At 43.4% G+C, this 19,541-nt stretch overlaps 1 protein-coding gene across 1 annotated transcript in view; it reads right to left on the bottom strand.

The window, feature by feature from the left end:
* LOC129860701 (neurexin-1a-like) overlaps positions 1-19,541 on the bottom strand; it is a 905,999-nt gene that overhangs the window by 134,813 nt on the left and 751,645 nt on the right. Inside the window, exons 24-25 of the mRNA XM_055931415.1 lie at positions 15,955-16,044; positions 14,098-14,420 (exon numbers count right to left, since the gene is read on the bottom strand). Coding sequence (XP_055787390.1) covers positions 14,098-14,420; positions 15,955-16,044 — 413 coding nt within the window. The remainder of the gene's footprint in view (positions 1-14,097; positions 14,421-15,954; positions 16,045-19,541) is intronic.

Below are 19,541 nucleotides of genomic sequence, written 5' to 3'. Positions count from 1 at the left end.
AAGCCCCTAAATAAGATCTGGTGCAACCAATTACCTTCAGAAGTCACATAATTAGTTCAATAAAGTCCACCTGTGTGCAATCTAAGTGTCACATGATCTGTCACACGATCTCAGTAAACCTGTTCTGAAACGCCCCAGAGTCTGCAACACCACTAAGCAAGGGGCACCACCAAGCAAAGGGCACCATGAAGACCAAGGAGCTCTCCAAACAGGTCAGGGACAAAGTTGTGGAGAAGTACAGATCAGGGTTGGGTTATAAAAAAATATCAGAGGGCATTAAAGAGGCAACAAAGAGACCAAAGATAACCCTGAAGGAGCTGCAAAGTTCCACTACGGAGTTGGAGTATGTGTCCATAGGAACATTTTAAGCCGTACACTCCACAGAGCTTAGCTTTATGGAAGAATGGCAAGAAAAAAGCCATTGCTTAACTTCTTGATGATAGGGTGCAGAGTTTTCACTTAGGGAAAAATAGCGTGCGCAATTTCAACTTCGTGCTACTCATCCCCAGAATATAAGATATGCATATAATTTGTAGATTTGGATAGAAAACACTCTGAAGTTTCTAAAACTGTTTGAATCATATCTGTAAGTATAACATAAACTTATATAGCAGTCAAAACCCTGAGGACTAACTTTTTTATTGTTAAGTTCCTCTATGTTCAATGGATTGTTTTGGGCAAACCAGAATTCTAATCAGTAAATGCGCAGTTTCTACTGCTTCCACTGGATGTCGCCATTGTATGGAAAATGGTTAATGTTTTTTCTTAGTGAGGTGAAAAAGATATTGACCCGGAAGTGGAGTGACGTTGTTTGTTTATGTTTGAGATTTGGGCAAGACATGAAATGTTCCGTGAGTTTGTTGATATCCTGTATTGAAAACAGATTGACCTGTCTTCAATTTGATCGATTATTAACGTTTACAAATACCTTAAGCTGTATTACAAAAGTACTTTGAAATGTTTTGGCAAAGTTTAGAGGTAATTTTTTTTAGATATTGTGTCGTGATTTTGTTCAAATTGAACGCTGTTTTTCCTGGTACAACGGCGCCAAATAAATGGACAATTTGGATATATATGGATGGAATTAATCGAACAAAAGGACCATTTGTGATGTTTATGGGACATATTGGAGTGCCAACAAAAGAATCTCGTCAAAGGTAATGCATGTTTTATATTTTATATTAGCGTTTTGAGTAGCGCTAGCATGGTTGAAATAGGCTACACTCTCTTGTTTACATTGGGCTATCATCAGATAATAGCATCTTATGCTTTCGCCGAAAAGCCTTTTTGAAATCTGACATGTTGGCTGGATTCACAACGAGTGTAGCTTTAATTTGATATCTTATATGTGTGATTTAATCAAGTTTAATTTTATATAATTTTTTTGAATTTGGCGCTCTACATTTTGACATGGCTGTTGGGACGCAAGCGTCCCATCTATCCCAGAGAGGTTAAAGACAAAAGTAAGCAAACATGTTTAGTGTTCGCCAAAAGCCATGTGGGAGACTCCCCAAACATATGGGAGAAGGTGCTTTGGTCAGATGAGACTAAAATTGAGCTTTTTGGCAATCAAGGAAAACGCTATGTCTGGCGCAAACCGAACACCTCTCATCACCCCGAGAACATCATCCCATTTTCATCGGCATGGACTGGAAACTGGTCAGAATTGAAGGATTGATGGATGGCACTAAATACAGGGAAATTCTTAAAGGGAAACCTGTTTTAGTCTTCCGGAGATTTGAGACTGGGACGAAGGTTCACCTTGCAGTAGGACAATGACCCTAAGCATACTGCTAAAGCAACACTCGAGTGGTTTAAAGAGGAAATATTATAAAATGTATTGGAATGGCCTAGTCAAAGCCTAGACCTCATTCAAATTGAGAATCTGTGGGAGGACTTTAAGATTGCTATACACCAGCGGAACCCATCCAACTTGAATGAGGTGCAGGAGTTTTGCCTTGAAGAATGGGCAAAAAACCCAGTGGCTAGACGTGCCAAGCTTTTAGAGACATACCCCAAGAGACTTGCAGCTATAATTGCTGCAAAGGTGGCTCTACAAAGTATTGACTTCTCGGGGGTGAATAGTTATGCACGCTCAAGTTTTCAGATTTTGTCTTATTTCTTGTTTGTTTCACAATAAAACAAATTTGCACCTCAAAGTGGCAGGCATGCTGTGTAAATCAAATGATACAAACGCCCCCAAAATCCATTTTAATCATGTATGATTATGTATGTATGTTCCTTGAACGCACATTTATTTTAATCATGTATGATTCATAGCCAGTCTGGAGGAGGCTTGTTAGGCAGCTCTGCTTATACATCATGTATATAATCAATACTTATACAATAACTTATACAGTTACCAATTAGCTGCATTTCATATGCAGGACCCTTGGGAATTGGCTGCATTTTGTTCATAACAAAGATAAAGCTGTGTTAGCAGCTGGGGGTTGCTGCAACGATGCTAAGTCATTGAGCAGATTACTGCAATGTTTTTAACTAGTGTTTGTAATTGTTTTTTCACAATTCCTACAAATTTAAATTGATCGTGTCTGTGACATAGTGAGAGGTGGTAGGAGCTGCTCATTGGTAATGTCTATGACATAGGGAGAGGTGGTAGGAGGTGCTCGTTGGTAATGTCTGTGACATAGGGAGAGGTGGTAGGAGGTGTTCGTTGGTAATGGCTGTGACATAGGGAGAGGTGGTAGGAGGTGCTTGTTGGTAATGGCTGTGAGATAGGGAGAGGTGGTAGGAGGTGCTCGTTGGTAATGGCTGTGACATAGGGAGAGGTGATAGGAGGTGCTCGTTGGTAATGGCTGTGACATAGGGAGAGGTGGTAGGAGGTGCTCGTTGGTAATGTCTGTGACATAGGGAGAGGTGATAGGAGGTGCTCGTTGGTAATGGCTGTGACATAGGGAGAGGTGGTAGGAGGTGCTCGTTGGTAATGGCTGTGACATAGGGAGAGGTGGTAGGAGGTGCTCGTTGGTAATGGCTGTGACATAGGGAGAGGTGGTAGGAGGTGCTCGTTGGTAATGGCTGTGACATAGGGAGAGGTGGTAGGAGGTGCTCGTTGGTAATGGCTGTGACATAGGGAGAGGTGGTAGGAGGTGCTCGTTGGTAATGGCTGTGACATAGGGAGAGGTGGTAGGAGGTGCTCGTTGGTAATGGCTGTGACATAGGGAGAGGTGGTAGGAGGTGCTCGTTGGTAATGGCTGTGACATAGGGAGAGGTGGTAGGAGGTGCTCGTTGGTAATGGCTGTGACATAGGGAGAGGTGGTAGGAGGTGCTCGTTGGTAATGGCTGTGACATAGGGAGCGGTTGTAGGAGGTGCTCGTTGGTAATGGCTGTGACATAGGGAGAGGTGGTAGGAGGTGCTCGTTGGTAATGGCTGTGACATAGGGAGCGGTTGTAGGAGGTGCTCGTTGGTAATGGCTGTGACATAGGGAGAGGTGATAGGAGGTGCTCGTTGGTAATGTCTGTGACATAGGGAGCGGTTGTAGGAGCTGCTCGTTGGTAATGGCTGTGACATAGGGAGAGGTGGTAGGAGGTGCTCGTTGGTAATGGCTGTGACATAGGGAGAGGTGGTAGGAGGTGCTCGTTGGTAATGGCTGTGACATAGGGAGAGGTTGTAGGAGGTGCTCGTTGGTAATGGCTGTGACATAGGGAGAGGTGGTAGGAGCTGCTGGTTGGTAATGTCTGTGACATAGGGAGAGGTGGTAGGAGGTGCTCGTTGGTAATGGCTGTGACATAGGGAGAGGTGGTAGGAGGTGCTCGTTGGTAATGGCTGTGACATAGGGAGAGGTGGTAGGAGGTGCTCGTTGGTAATGTCTGTGACATAGGGAGAGGTTGTAGGAGGTGCTCGTTGGTAATGTCTGTGACATAGGGAGAGGTGGTAGGAGGTGCTCGTTGGTAATGGCTGTGACATAGGGAGAGGTTGTAGGAGGTGCTGGTTGGTAATGTCTGTGACATAGGGAGAGGTGGTAGGAGGTGCTGGTTGGTAATGGCTGTGACATAGGGAGAGGTGGTAGGAGGTGCTCGTTGGTAATGGCTGTGACATAGGGAGAGGTTGTAGGAGGTGCTGGTTGGTAATGTCTGTGACATAGGGAGAGGTGGTAGGAGGTGCTGGTTGGTAATGGCTGTGACATAGGGAGAGGTTGTAGGAGGTGCTGGTTGGTCATGTCTGTGACATAGGGAGAGATGGTAGGAGGTGCTGGTTGGTAATGGCTGTGACATAGGGAGAGGTGGTAGGAGGTGCTCGTTGGTAATGGCTGTGACATAGGGAGAGGTGGTAGGAGGTGCTCGTTGGTAATGGCTGTGACATAGGGAGAGATGGTAGGAGGTGCTGGTTGGTAATGGCTGTGACATAGGGAGAGGTGGTAGGAGGTGCTCGTTGGTAATGGCTGTGACATAGGGAGAGGTGGTAGGAGGTGCTCGTTGGTAATGGCTGTGACATAGGGAGAGGTGGTAGGAGGTGCTCGTTGGTAATGGCTGTGACATAGGGAGAGGTGGTAGGAGGTGCTCGTTGGTAATGGCTGTGACATAGGGAGAGGTTGTAGGAGGTGCTCGTTGGTAATGGCTGTGACATAGGGAGAGGTGGTAGGAGGTGCTCGTTGGTAATGGCTGTGACATAGGGAGAGGTGGTAGGAGGTGCTCGTTGGTAATGGCTGTGACATAGGGAGAGGTGGTAGGAGGTGCTCGTTGGTAATGGCTGTGACATAGGGAGAGGTGGTAGGAGGTGCTCGTTGGTAATGGCTGTGACATAGGGAGAGGTGGTAGGAGGTGCTCGTTGGTAATGGCTGTGACATAGGGAGAGGTGGTAGGAGGTGCTCGTTGGTAATGGCTGTGACATAGGGAGCGGTTGTAGGAGGTGCTCGTTGGTAATGGCTGTGACATAGGGAGAGGTGGTAGGAGGTGCTCGTTGGTAATGGCTGTGACATAGGGAGCGGTTGTAGGAGGTGCTCGTTGGTAATGGCTGTGACATAGGGAGAGGTGATAGGAGGTGCTCGTTGGTAATGTCTGTGACATAGGGAGCGGTTGTAGGAGCTGCTCGTTGGTAATGGCTGTGACATAGGGAGAGGTGGTAGGAGGTGCTCGTTGGTAATGGCTGTGACATAGGGAGAGGTGGTAGGAGGTGCTCGTTGGTAATGGCTGTGACATAGGGAGAGGTTGTAGGAGGTGCTCGTTGGTAATGGCTGTGACATAGGGAGAGGTGGTAGGAGCTGCTGGTTGGTAATGTCTGTGACATAGGGAGAGGTGGTAGGAGGTGCTCGTTGGTAATGGCTGTGACATAGGGAGAGGTGGTAGGAGGTGCTCGTTGGTAATGGCTGTGACATAGGGAGAGGTGGTAGGAGGTGCTCGTTGGTAATGTCTGTGACATAGGGAGAGGTTGTAGGAGGTGCTCGTTGGTAATGTCTGTGACATAGGGAGAGGTGGTAGGAGGTGCTCGTTGGTAATGGCTGTGACATAGGGAGAGGTTGTAGGAGGTGCTGGTTGGTAATGTCTGTGACATAGGGAGAGGTGGTAGGAGGTGCTGGTTGGTAATGGCTGTGACATAGGGAGAGGTGGTAGGAGGTGCTCGTTGGTAATGGCTGTGACATAGGGAGAGGTTGTAGGAGGTGCTGGTTGGTAATGTCTGTGACATAGGGAGAGGTGGTAGGAGGTGCTGGTTGGTAATGGCTGTGACATAGGGAGAGGTTGTAGGAGGTGCTGGTTGGTCATGTCTGTGACATAGGGAGAGATGGTAGGAGGTGCTGGTTGGTAATGGCTGTGACATAGGGAGAGGTGGTAGGAGGTGCTCGTTGGTAATGGCTGTGACATAGGGAGAGGTGGTAGGAGGTGCTCGTTGGTAATGGCTGTGACATAGGGAGAAGTTGTAGGAGCTGGTAGGGGTGGGGTAAGATTAAATATTTGGTTTGACCTTTACTGATGTGTAATAGCACAGAGAGACTAAACAGATTGATAATGTTTAGGACTATATAGAAAGGCAGGGGTTAGTGACTGAGGGCTATGGATACAAGGTCAACCACTCGGAGTAGTACAAAGAGCATGTCATCGTTGACGCAATCAGTGGTTTTTGAACGTTCTAATGAATTGATTGTTTGTTGAACATTCTTTCATTCTCATTGATTGGCTAATTGCAATGCTCTGAATGCAGTAGGAGTGAAGAGAGAATGTACATTCAGTTACAGTACTTACCTATTCAGCTGAGTTGTCTATGCTTATCTTTATGTCGTGTCTACAGTGTGCAGTATCTGTTCATATTTACAGTCTATTCAGAATCGAATCAAATTGTATTAGTCACATGCGCCGAATACAAAAGGTGTAGAACTTACAGTGAAATGTTTACTTACAGGCTCTAACCAACAATGCAGTTTAAAAAAAATATGGATAAGAATAAGAGATAAAATGCATTTACACCTGTGAGCAAATATGGACATGGATGGCGTTCATGTGTAACACAGTATTATTCTGTTATAATGAAACAATTTGAAACAGAAAAATAGGACAGGCGCATCAGCAGCAGTTTCCTTCCTGACTGCCGAAACCACTGGCTTTTGTCAAGATTTCTAAAGATAACGCCTCATACACAGAGATTAAACACAATTACAGACCACTGTCTGATCTTCCACTGTGGATTGCATGCTGCTGCTATGGTTCATAGGCCTGGACTAATTTTAGGAGAGGAAGAAAATATTTACACTTGATCAATATTTATGAAATGGAAAGGAATAATAACATCGGAGTTTACTTGCTTGGATTATTATCTCTTTCTGTTTCTCTATCTTTGTGTCTCTCTCTCTCTCTCTTTGTGTCTCGTGATCGCACTCTCTCTTTGTGTATCGTGCTCTCTCTCTCTCTTTCTCTTGCTCACTCTCTCTCTTTGTATATCTTGCTCTCTCTCTCTCTGTGTCTCTTGCTCTCTCTCTTTGTATATCTTGCTCTCTCTCGCTCTGTGTCTCTTGCTCTCTCTCTCTCTTTGTCTCTCTCTCTCTCTTTCTCTTGCTCACTCTCTCTCTCTGTGTCTCTTGCTCTCTCTCTCTCTCTGTGTCTCTTGCTCTCTCTCTCTCTCTGTGTCTCTTTCTCTCTCTCTCACTCTCTCTCTCTGTGTCTCTTGCTCTCTCTCTCTCTTTGTGTCTCTTGCTCTCTCTCTCTCTCTCTGTGTGTCTCTTGCTCTCTCTCTCTCTGTGTCTCTTGCTCTCTCTCTCTCTCTAGCTGTGTCTCTTGCTCTCTCTCTCTCTCTCTCTCTCTGTGTCTCTTGCTCTCTCTCTCGCTTTGTCTCTCTCTCTCTTTCTCTTGCTCACTCTCTCTCTCTGTGTCTCTTGCTCTCTCTCTCTCTCTGTGTCTCTTGCTCTCTCTCTCTCTCTGTGTCTCTTGCTCTCTCTCTCACTCTCTCTCTCTGTGTCTCTTGCTCTCTCTCTCTCTTTGTGTCTCGTGCTCTCTCTCTTTCTCTCTGTGTGTCTCTTGCTCTCTCTCTCTCTGTGTCTCTTGCTCTCTCTCTCTCTCTATCTGTGTCTCTTGCTCTCTCTCTCTCTCTCTCTCTCTGTGTGTCTCTTGCTCTCTCACTCTCTCTGTGTTTCTTGCTCTCTCTCTCTCTCTTTGTGTCTCTTGCTCTCTCTCTCTCTCTCTCTCTCCGTGTCTCTTGCTCTCTTTCTTTGTGCCTCTTGCTCTCTCTCTGTGTCTCTTGCTCTCTCTCTCTCTCTCTCTCTCTCTCTCTCTCTCTCTCTCTCTCTCTCTCTCTCTATCTCTGTGTCTCTTGCACTCTCTCTCTCTTTGTGTTTCTTGCTCTCTCTCTCTCTTTATGTATCTTGCTCTCTCTCTCTCTCTTTGTGTCTCTTGCTCTCTCTCTCTTTGTGTCTCTTGCTCTCTCTCTCTCTCTTTGTGTCTCTCGCGCTCTCTTTGTGTCTCTCTTTGTGTCTCTCTCTCTCTTTGTCTCTCGCTCTCTCTTTGTGTCTCTCTTTGTGTATCTCTTTGTGTCTCTCTCTCTCTTTGTCTTTCTCTCTCTTTGTGTCTCTCTCTCTTTATGTCTCTCGCTCTCTCTTTGTGTCTCTCTTTGTGTCTCTCTCTCTCTTTGTGTCTCTCTCTCTCTCTTTGTGTCTCTCTTTATGTCTCTCTCTCTCTTTGTGTCTCTCTCTCTCTCTTTGTGTCTCTCGCTCTCTCTTTGTGTCTCTCGCTCTCTCTTTGTGTCTTTCTTTCTGTCTCTCGCTCTCTCTTTGTGTCTCTCTTTCTTTCTGTCTCTCGCTCTCTCTTTCTGTCTCTCGCTCTCTCTTTCTGTCTCTCGCTCTCTCTTTCTGTCTCTCGCTCTTTCTATCTGTCTCTCTTTGTGTCTGTCTCTCTTTGTGTCTGTCTCTCTCTCTCTTTCTCTCTCTTTCTCTCTCTTTCTCTCTTTCTCTCTTTCTCTCTCTTTCTCTCTCTCTTTTTCTCTCTCTCTCTTTCTCTCTCTCTCTTTCTCTCTCTCTCTCTCTCTCTCTCTCTCTCTCTCTCTCTCTCTCTCTCTCTCTCTCTCTCTCTCTCTCTCTTTCTCTCTCTCTCACACACACACAGCCACAGACATGAACTGAGCTCTATGGAAATGGGCAGGCAGGCAGGAAGCAGGTAAGAGAGGATGATGTCTGGGTTGATTTCTCCATTACTTTGTGGACAGAAAGAAACAGTCTGGGACACTGACGGACTGGGTAGGGATGGGATGGGGGGAGGCTGTGTCTATTTCGGGGGTCCCAATGCCTATATGCATTACCTAGAAACTAGGCCATCGTTTGATATAGTGGGGGTGTCTGAGTCTCGAAAGCCTTGAACGCTAACCCACACATGCAATAGAATGGGAAATATATCCCTGAAAATCCCATTTACATCTGGACAACATTGCTGTCTTCTCCTCTGTGGCACGAAACACTGGGGAGCCAATTAGCCAAGCTCGGGTTCCACCCAATACCCAATCAGAGAGAGGTGTCAAGGCTCTACATAATATCCGATCAGAGGGAGCCAGGAAAATGACTTGCCTGTATATAGATTATATTGTGTCGACTACTTGGTCCTGTTTACAATGTTCTTCATTCCTAGATTTGTTTTGATTGCAGAGTATTGCACTTGCGTGTTTATCAAAGGGGATGTCTTGTTCAATTCTTAATTAGTTATGCCAACACACTGTTTTGAATGTCTGCAGTAAAATATATAATACGAAGGCAGCCCCAACAGCTGTGTATCAATCCACTGTGAACACGGGAAGTACATACTACATTACCTTTAGTCTTTGGACATTAAGGACGTCATTTTGGATAATACTTTAAGTGTCAGAAGACACTGTGTTATTCTGAATACTTTTAGAAACACCCGAAGAAAAAAAAGGTACATGTATATATTTTGTATATATTTTGTATATGTTTCCCTGGAAAAACAACCTCCTTCTAATCTCCAGCTTTTGAAGCAACCTCAACTATCAACACATTTTCTCCCTGCTATTACACAAACTCACCACTAGTTGTGCAAAACAATACGACACACATTTTCTGGGCAATTGAAGAGTGAATAAAGAAATCCTTAAAGGTTGTGAGCTGAATTAAATGACCACCTATTATCTTGTTATTATGTCTGTGAATGTCAGCCAGACAGTTTGTGAGGCAGAGCCCTTCCTCTGACTTGTTTCTTTGGTCTGTGGCTGATCTGGCATTAGACCTCCTTCAAGCCCAGTGCACCTATACCCAAGGGGTGAACTCTAAGCCTATTCCCTGGTCCATCAATTTGGCATGAAAGCGATTCAATGTTCACTGCTCCAAGACAAGCAATCACTTCATAGCCTCAAAACAACAACTTCAACCACAACTGGCTTGGCTTTCATTGGCCTCTCTTCTTTTATATTTCTCTTTTATTTGTTATTTTGTGCATGGAGGCAGAAAACGCCCCCTGGGCTGTGCCCTATGAGCACGGAGGCAGAAAACGCCCCCTGGGCTGTGCCCTATGAGCACGGAGGCAGAAAACGCCACCTGGGCTCTACCCTATGAGCACGGAGGCAGAAAACGCCACCTGGGCTGTGTCCTATGAGCACGGAGGCAGGAAATGCCACCTGGGCAGTACCCTATGAGCACGGAGGCAGAAAACGCCACCTGGGCAGTACCCTATGAGCACGGAGGCAGAAAACGCCCCCCTGGGCTGTGCCCAATGAGCACGGAGGCAGAAAACGCCCTATGCAGCATCATGTGTATTTCTTCACAACAACAGCACTTGAGGCCAAATAGTGTTGTCTCTCCTTGGCTAGACACACACAAAAGGAACTTTAGAGACGTAGAAGCCAGTCACCCCATCTTTCCCTATACACAGTGACCTTATATGATTCCTGGTCATACAGTCTAGTCTGCATGTCTGCACGGAATCCAGCTTCCAATAGAAATGTTAGAGTCAATCAGAAACAATAAGCTTCATTATTCAAAGAACATTTCTTTAGATGACAAGAAAACAAACATACATAACAATCAGGACAAATCATTTTCATCAATTCTTACATTGGATTATAAAAATGTACCTGCATGTGTTCATTTACACAACAATGAATATGAATGTATTATATACCATACTTCACATGTCTGTGTCTCCAGATGGAGAGTATTATAATAGGCCTACAGTGTATTATCTGTCATGTTTCTAGATGTAATATGTCACACTTGATTGCAGCATATGTCTAGCAGTGTCATAGCAGACATTGGCATAAACAGTGATCTTACGTTAGGCTGGTGGTTGAAGACATGATTCACCCTTGGCTATTGAGGTCAGATGCATCATCGGAAATAGAACAGCTAACACCAGAAAACTCAGAATATTTGGACAGTTATGAGAACATATTGTGTTGTTGGGTTACATATAATGCACTGTATGTCAAATACGTTACATGACCAAACGTATGTGGACACCTGCTTGTCGAACATCTCATTCCAAATTCGTGGGCATTAATATGGATTTGGTTCCCCCTTTGCTGCTACAACAGCCTCCACTCTGCTGGGTATGCTTTCCACGAGATGCTGAAACACTGCTGTTGGGGCTTGCTTCCATTCAGCCACAAGAGCATTAGTGAGGTCGGGCACTGATGTTGGGCAATTAGATCTGGCTCGCAGTTGGCATTCCAATTCATCCAAAAGGTGTTTGATGAGGATGAGGTCAGGGTTCTGTGCAGGCCAGTCAAGTTCTTCCAGACCGATCTCGACAAACCATATCTGCATGACCTTGCTTTGTGCACGGGGGCATTGTCATGCTGAAACAGGAAAGGAACTTCCCCAAACTGTTGCCACAAAGTTGGAAGCACAGAATCATCTAGAATGTCATTTACTGTAGTGTTACGATTTCCCTTCACTGGAACTAAGGGGCCAAGCCTGAACATTTAAAAACAGCCCCAGACCAATAATCCTCATCCACCAAACTTTAAAGTTGCCACTATGTATTGGGGCAGGTTGCGTTCTCCTGGCATTTACCAAACTCATATTCGTCCGTCGGACTGCCAGATGGTAAATCGTGATTCATCACTCCAGAGAACGCGTTTCCACTGCTCCAGAGTCTAATGGCGGTGAGCTTTACACCACTCCAGCCAACTCTTGGCATTGCGCATGGTGATCATGTCCCTTGATCACATCGACAGCATAATGGGATTTTGGTACACCAGAAGTACATTAGTTTCCAATGGAACGCTGCGTTTGCCTTGCAGCATTGAGTTGCAGAGGCAGTTGTAGTGTGTTCTATGCGGTGCATATGTTGGATTTATCGAATGTATGTGTCAAACTCTATGCATAGACGGCTTGACAAATGGTAGCGGAAGGAGAATTTTGAACTTTTGTTGCACACATATCCAGATGATGCCGCGTACCATTTTGCGCAATGACGCTGTAGGTTTGATTGAGGCATTAGGCTTGTGTGTGGCTGCTCGGCCATGGAAACCCACTTCATGAAGCTCCCGACAAACAGTTCTTGCGCTGACTCTTGTGCTAACGTTTCTTCCAGAGGCAGTTTGGACCTCGGCAGTGAGTTTCGCAAACCAGGACAGAGCATTTTTACGCGCTACGCACTTCAGCTCTCGGCGGTCCTGTTCTGTGAGCATGTGTGGCCTTACCACTTCCCTGCTGTGCCTTTGTTGCTTCTAGACATTTCACTTCACAATAACAGCACTTACAGTTGACTAGGCCAGCTCTAGCAGGGCAGAACTTTGACAAACTGACTTGTTGGAAAGGTGTCATCCTATGAAGGTGCCACACTGACAGTCACTGAGCTCTTCAGTAAGGCCATTCTCCTATCAATGTTTTTCTATAGAGATTGCATGGCTGTGTGCTCGATTTTATACACCTGTCAGCAGTGGGTGTGGCTGAAAGAGCAGAAGCCACGTATTTGAAGGGGTGTCTACATGCTTTTGTATATATAGTGTACATGCATAGACTTTTCAAATGGCTTGAGGTATTTAACGAGATATTTTTATCACTGAAAAAAGGAAAACATATAACCACAAAAAGAATTTAAAAAGAGTCCAAACTGGAAAGTTTTATCTCAATCTCTTCATTCAAAGACTCAATCATGGACACTCTTACTGACAGTTGTGGCTACTTTGCGCGATATATTGTTGTCTCTACCTTCTTGCCCTTTGTGCTGTCTGTGCCCAATAATCGTTATACCCTGTTTAGTGCTGCTACCATGTTGTGCTGCTGCCATGTTCTGTTGCTACCATGTTGTTGTCATGTTGTGTTGATACCATGCTTTGTTGTCATGTGTTGCTGCCATGCTATGTTGTTGTCTTAGGTCTCTCTTTATGTAGTGTTGTGTTGTCTCTCTTGTTGTGATGTGTGTTTTGTCCAGCCTCCGTCCCCGCAAGAGGCCTTTTGCCTTTTGGTAGGCCGTCATTGGAAATAATAAATTGTTCTTAACTGGCTTGCCTAGTTAAAGGTTAAATAAATAAATTGTGCTTTTCTTGGTCTTTGTCATGTGAAAAACATAGGAGTTGGCTATACATCACAGACAGATCGCAGACCAGGATCACAGACAGATCCCAGACCAGGCTCACAGACATATCTCAGACCAGGCTCACAGACCAGGATATACATCACAAACAGATCTCAGACCAGGCTCACAGACCAGGATACACAGCACAAACAGATCTCAGACCAGGCTCATAGACCAAGATATACAGCACAGACATACAGTTCTCAGAACAGGCTCACAGACAGATCTCAGACCAGGCTCACAGACCAGGATATACATCACAAACAGATCTCAGACCAGGCTCATAGACAGATCTCAGACTAGGATCACAGACCAGGATATACATCACAGACAGATCCCAGACCAGGCTCACAGACAGATCTCAGACCAGGCTCACAGACCAGGATGTACAGCACAAGCAGATCTCAGACCAGGCTCATAGACCAAGATATACAGCACAGACATACAGTTCTCAGAACAGGCTCACAGACAGATCTCAGACCAGGCTCACAGACCAGGATATACAGCACAAACAGATCTCAGACCAGGCTCATAGACCAAGATATACAGCACAGACATACAGTTCTCAGACCAGGCTCACAGACAGATCCCAGACCAGGCTCACAGACAGATCTCAGACCAGGCTCACAGACAGATCTCAGACCAGGCTCACAGACAGATCCCAGACCAGGCTCACAAACAGATCCCAGACCAGGCTCACAGACAGAGCCCAGACCAGGCTCACAGACAGAGCCCAGACCAGGCTCACAGACAGAGCCCAGACCAGGCTCACAAACAGATCACAGACCAGGCTCACAGACAGAGCCCAGACCAGGCTCACAGACAGAGCCCAGACCAGGCTCACAGACAGAGCTCAGACCAGGATAAGACACATAACAAGAAAAGATAATGTCAGGTCTTAATTATTGGTACCCTTGAGAAAGATGAAACATTTTAGACCTGATTGTACAGAGAATAAGAAGAGCAGAAGGTTAGGGCCCTGCCCTATGCAGTCCTCTGCTCCAGCCCAGCCTCTCCAACCCAATGTGTTTTGTGTGTATAAGTACGGTATATTGGTTAGACAAAGCAGAAGACAAATGTCTAATAAATAATAATGCTAAAGTATATTGTATCTTAAGTTCTGAGTTCTCCTACCTGATGAGGTTCCCGTGGCGTCGTCTGCTTCACTTTCCTACTAGACGCCATTGTCGTGGTGATCTCCATAATGGAGGTGGACGTCTCCGACCGGTTGTCCGTGTTGGCACTGGACTGTGGCGTGATGGAAGAGGGTGACTCTCCCACCAGTCTCACGCTCCCCTGGATGCGGATGTTAGGATCTCCTTCCGTGGCCATGTTGAACACCTTCAGCCCGTTATAGTAGAGGCCTGAGAGCTGGCCCTGAAACGAGCGACTCCTGTCCCGGTCCCAGCCACCTATCTGTATGGTGGTCTGGCTGTTGAAGATAGTGAGCTGCCGACCTGCGGGAAAACAATGTTACATATATACAACAATGTATGTTGGATGGAATGTGGACGGACTCTGCCACCACTAACTCCCTACTTGTATGTTGAGTCAAAACAGAAATTAAAAATTAAAGCTTGAGGAAAAATAATTGCGCATAGGAACACAGATTATTTGCCCAGTCGGATAATGAGTTGCGATAAATTACCCATTGCTAGAGGCAAGCCTCTCATGGTAATTTATTGCGGTTAGAATGATGGGATGGAACCACACAGACTCAAAGGGAGAAAGAATAAAGCAAAAAGTTGTGGTAAATCAATGTACTGCAGCTTTGCTAAAAGGACAATCAAGTCAATTTAACTGCGGGTAGGTATGCAAATCTAGTATTACTTGACAGCATTGGGCTAAACTGCAATTTATTTATTCCTTGAAATAATAGGAGAATATTAGAAGTGTGAGTTTTTATATGTCATGGAATTTAAAAAGGGACAGTTTGTCTGTGGGAAATTGCCTGTGGTGAAAATAGAGTTGACAGATGTGTCATCTTACAGGCTCCAATTATCCTCTTAGAATAGCTTGACACTTGAATTTCTTTGAAAACACTCACCACTTTAATTTTTTTAATGATTATATAGAAGTTTTAAGTTTCATTAAGATAATAAATAACATCATTCATAGTTATAGTATGTATAGAAGTTTTGAGTTTCATTACTATATTTAACATACAATTCTAAAGTTAAAATTATATTTAACATACATTTCAAAAGTTTTGCCAAAGTTAAAATTATTAATTTGACATTTATCATCATCCCAAGACCGCCTTTTAGCAAGAAGTGAATGCAACTTAAAATGTACACTGAGTTTTGAAACATGAGGGACATAACAAAAGTGTCATTGGTGACAGTAAAATAAAAGGGAACATAAAAAGGGAAACAGAACACATCAAAATGAAAAATAATCATGGTGGGAGATACAACTTGGTTTCTAGAAACATACAAAAAGGCATGCACTCAAACTTTTGACTTTTATGATACATTGCCTTGATATTCATTCCCTATACATATTTACAATATCCGTTAAAGGGACTCACTTTCTTTATGCCAATTAATATTGCACTCTATTTATCATTGAACATTTCTAGAAGTTGAATCAGTATGATCCATTATAAACAACCACATATATGTATATATGTGTATAAAACACAACACTACAAATATCAACTGAATGTATAATTTAACTGGACCTTTATTAGTTGATCATTTAGGTATCAAATGACAACAATGTTATAATAATTTATATACATTTTAACAGTGTTGATATTACTTCAGGAAATAGTTAGATTTATGTTTACAGTCCCTTTAACCTGAAGCTGACATCTCTAAAAAGAAAGTGTGCAATGTTACTAGCTAGCTACATTTAACTGTTTTTAAATTATTTCGTTTTATTGAAGTTTTACTGAACATTAATTTTTTAAAGGTTTATTGGTTACAAAAAGTATTACTGGGTTATGACCAAATTATTTTAATTTGAAGTTTTAATCAATGTTTTTACCTTTGTCGAGTAGCCATTCGTCAACTACTCGACCAAGTCGATATGGGATTCGCTGTCTAGCAATCGCCAGGCGTTCGTTATCATTGTTGCCTTTAAAGTTTAAAGAGACATTTCAGTGGTTAAAGTCTGTAAAGTCAAAGGTTAAATGTCAATACTTAATTCTTGAGCTATAACAACTGCCACAAAGTTTTTAATACGTTTTAGACGTTTAAAATAAACAAAAAGTTACCTACAACATTTCATCGAACCAACTTCACTTACTCAAATCATTTAGTTTTAATTTTAGCCAACCAATTATTCCTATATTAATTGAGAATTAGCACGATGTTTCAACTAGGTTAATAGAGTTATGTTAATCTATAAACAAAAACCAAATCACAAATTTAAACATTTTCATAACATAAGTCTTGCCAAAATGATTTGCAAAACACATTTTTTTATTTCCTTGCTTTCTTTTTGGCAGACTTTTTAGCTAGTTATACATTCCCAGAATGTATTGTTTGTGAAAAACATTCAACATTTTGCACACAGTTGATGGTTTAGAGTACATAACTAAGTATACATATATAGCACACCCCATCCCCAGTTAAACAAGTTGACTAATAACCAGGTGACAATAAGCCAGCAACAAATCATCAATCAACATAGGCATTTCACAAATCAAAGAAACAACATATTTAGGTGTCAAAATAGGTGCACACATACTGGAACACTATTCCAATAGCAGTGAAGGCTTTGACAATGGCTACACTAAAAGTCAGGGTAATGACGCTGACAGCTTTGACAATAGAAACACTAAGACTCAGGGTAATGACGCTGACAGCTTTGTCAATAGAAACACTAAGACTCAGGGTAATGACTCTGAAGGGTTTGACAATAGAAACACTAAGACTCAGGGTAATGACGCTGACAGCTTTGACAATAGAAACACTAAGACTCAGGGTAATGACTCTGAAGGGTTTGACAATAGAAACACTAAGACTCAGGGTAATGACGCTGACGGCTTTGACAATAGAAACACTAAGACTCAGGGTAATGACTCTGAAGGGTTTGACAATAGAAACACTAAGACTCAGGGTAATGACTCTGAAGGGTTTGACAATAGAAACACTAAGACTCAGGGTAATGACTCTGAAGGGTTTGACAATAGAAACACTAAGACTCAGGGTAATGACGCTGACGGCTTTGACAATGGATACAGTAAGAGTCAGGGTAATGATGCTGAAGGCTTTGACCATGGCTACACTAAGGAGTCTGGGTAATGATGCTGAAGGCTTTGACAATGGCTACACTAAGGAGTCAGGGTAATGACAATGAAAAGGATATCATCACTCTCATCCTCTCATTCCCGGTAGACGTACATGCAAATGAGATTGATAACAACAATAATCTCCTTAATTGCTTTGAGTTTAACCAGTTTTTCTGCAGATGTCAAAAGCAGTGTGGCTTGTGGGTGGATAATAGAAACTTAAAAACAGAAACTGTGAGAAACAGATAGAGAGATTAAACTGAACCAAACAATAATTGAGAGGAATAGAAGGAGCTTGTGATAGAGGCAAGAGCGGTGAACTCTTGGTGTTGATGAGACCAAACTCTGCATCACCCTTTGGATGCGTACCAAATAGGAGTGTTGGAAAAAGTAGCCAATTGTCATACTTGAGTAAAACTAAAGATACCTTAAAAGAAAAGGACTGAAGTAAAAGTGAAAGTCACCCAGTGGAATACTACTTGAGTAAAAGTGTAATGGTATTTGGTTTTAAATGTACTTTAATTATCAAAAACTAAAAGACAGGCAGCTGTCTATCGTTGTCTCTGATTGGGGATCATACTTAGGCAGCCTTTACCAACTTTAGTTTGTGGGACCTTGTTTGTGTGTAGTTGCGTTCTGCACTGCATGTAGCGTCACGTTCTGTTCTTCCTGCGGCTATGGAACCCTGACCTGTTCACCTGACGTGCTACCTGTCCCAGACCTGCTGTTTTCAACTCTCTAGAGACCGCAGGAGCGGTAGAGATACTCTTAATGATCGGCTATAAAAAGCCAACTTACCTTTACTCCTGAGGTGCTGACTTGCTGCACCCTTGACAACTACTGTGATTATTATTATTTGACCATGCTGGTCATTTATGAACATTTGAACATCTTGGCTATGTTTTGTTATAATCTCCACCCGGCACAGTCAGAAGAGGACTGGACACCCCTCATAGCCTGGTTTCTCTCTAGGTTTCTTCCTAGGTTTTGGCCTTTCTAGGGAGTTTTTCCTAGCCACCGTGCTTCTACACCTGCATTGCTTGCTGTTTGGGGTTTTAGGCTGGGTTTCTGTACAGCACTTTGAGATATCAGCTGATGTACGAAGGGCTATATATATTTTTTGATTTGATTTGATTTGGTTGTAGTTTTTTATTTTTTTCGTGTTCATCAAATAACCACGCTGCACCTTGGTCTGATTCTTCCGTCAACAAACGTGACAGCACCACTTTTCCTTTTTAAATTTTAAAAATTTCACTTCACCAAATTGGACTATTTTGTGTATGTCCATTACATGAAATGAAAATAAAAATCCATTTAAATTACAGGTTGTAATGGTAGAAAATAGGAGAAATGCCAAGGGGGATGAATACTTTTGCAAGGCATTGCAATTGGTTTATTAAGTTCATAACTGTGTACTCTCATCTAACAATAGCATGGTATTGTTTCACTGTAATAGCTATTGTAAATTGGACGGTGCAGTTAGATTAACAATAATTTAAGATTTCTGACAATATCAGATATGTCTATGTCCTGGGAGATTTTCTTGTTGTTTACAACCTCACGCTAATTGCATTAGCCTACATTAGCTCAACCGTCCCACGAGGGACACACTGATCCAGTAGAGGAAACGCATTTTTTCCTAAGTACTTTACATCACTGCCAAATAGCCCCCTATTCCCTATATTGTGCACTACATTCGACAATGTCAAAAGTAGTGCACTATGTGAGGAATAGTGTTCTATTTGGGACACGGTCTTTCTCAAGACCAATCACATCTACAGAAAGAGAAAAGAGGACATTCACTACAGTGATCGTTGCCACTGAGTGCATTCTCCCCTTGTTCTTACCCACGGCCATGGTCTTTTTCTGAGATTGAATTCTGACTCGCTCCATTCTTCCGGCAGATTGACAATGTTTTGTCACATCAGAACATTCATTCTGTGTGGGCAGGTAAAGGTTCAGGGGACTAACAGTAATTTGGTGTGGAGTGTGGAGCAAGAACGAACAGCATCAATTATTGGAGAAGGGATGGGGATGGGAACAGAGAGAGAGAGAGAGAGAGAGCGAGAGAGAGAGAGGGAGAGAGAAAGAAGAGAGAGAGAGGGAGGGAGGGAGAAAGAGTTGTCCATAGGAGAGAGAGAGAGACAAAGAGAGACAGAAAGAAAAAGAGAGTTAGACAGCGAGAGAGAGAGAGAGAGAGGCATGGAGTGGGATGGATAGTAGCAGGGTTGCAGGGGTTGAAGGAGGTCAGGCTCGGAGCTTATGACTCAAAGCAGATCTTACAGGAACTAAGTCTGACTCAACAGGATGAGATGGGGACATGGAGGGGCCTTGCAAA

Source organism: Salvelinus fontinalis, chromosome 1 (assembly GCF_029448725.1).
Source record: "Salvelinus fontinalis isolate EN_2023a chromosome 1, ASM2944872v1, whole genome shotgun sequence".
NCBI classification, from domain to species: domain Eukaryota; kingdom Metazoa; phylum Chordata; class Actinopteri; order Salmoniformes; family Salmonidae; genus Salvelinus; species Salvelinus fontinalis.
The sequence above is the reverse complement of the archived record's forward strand: the minus strand, read 5'-3'. Positions and strand labels throughout refer to the sequence as shown.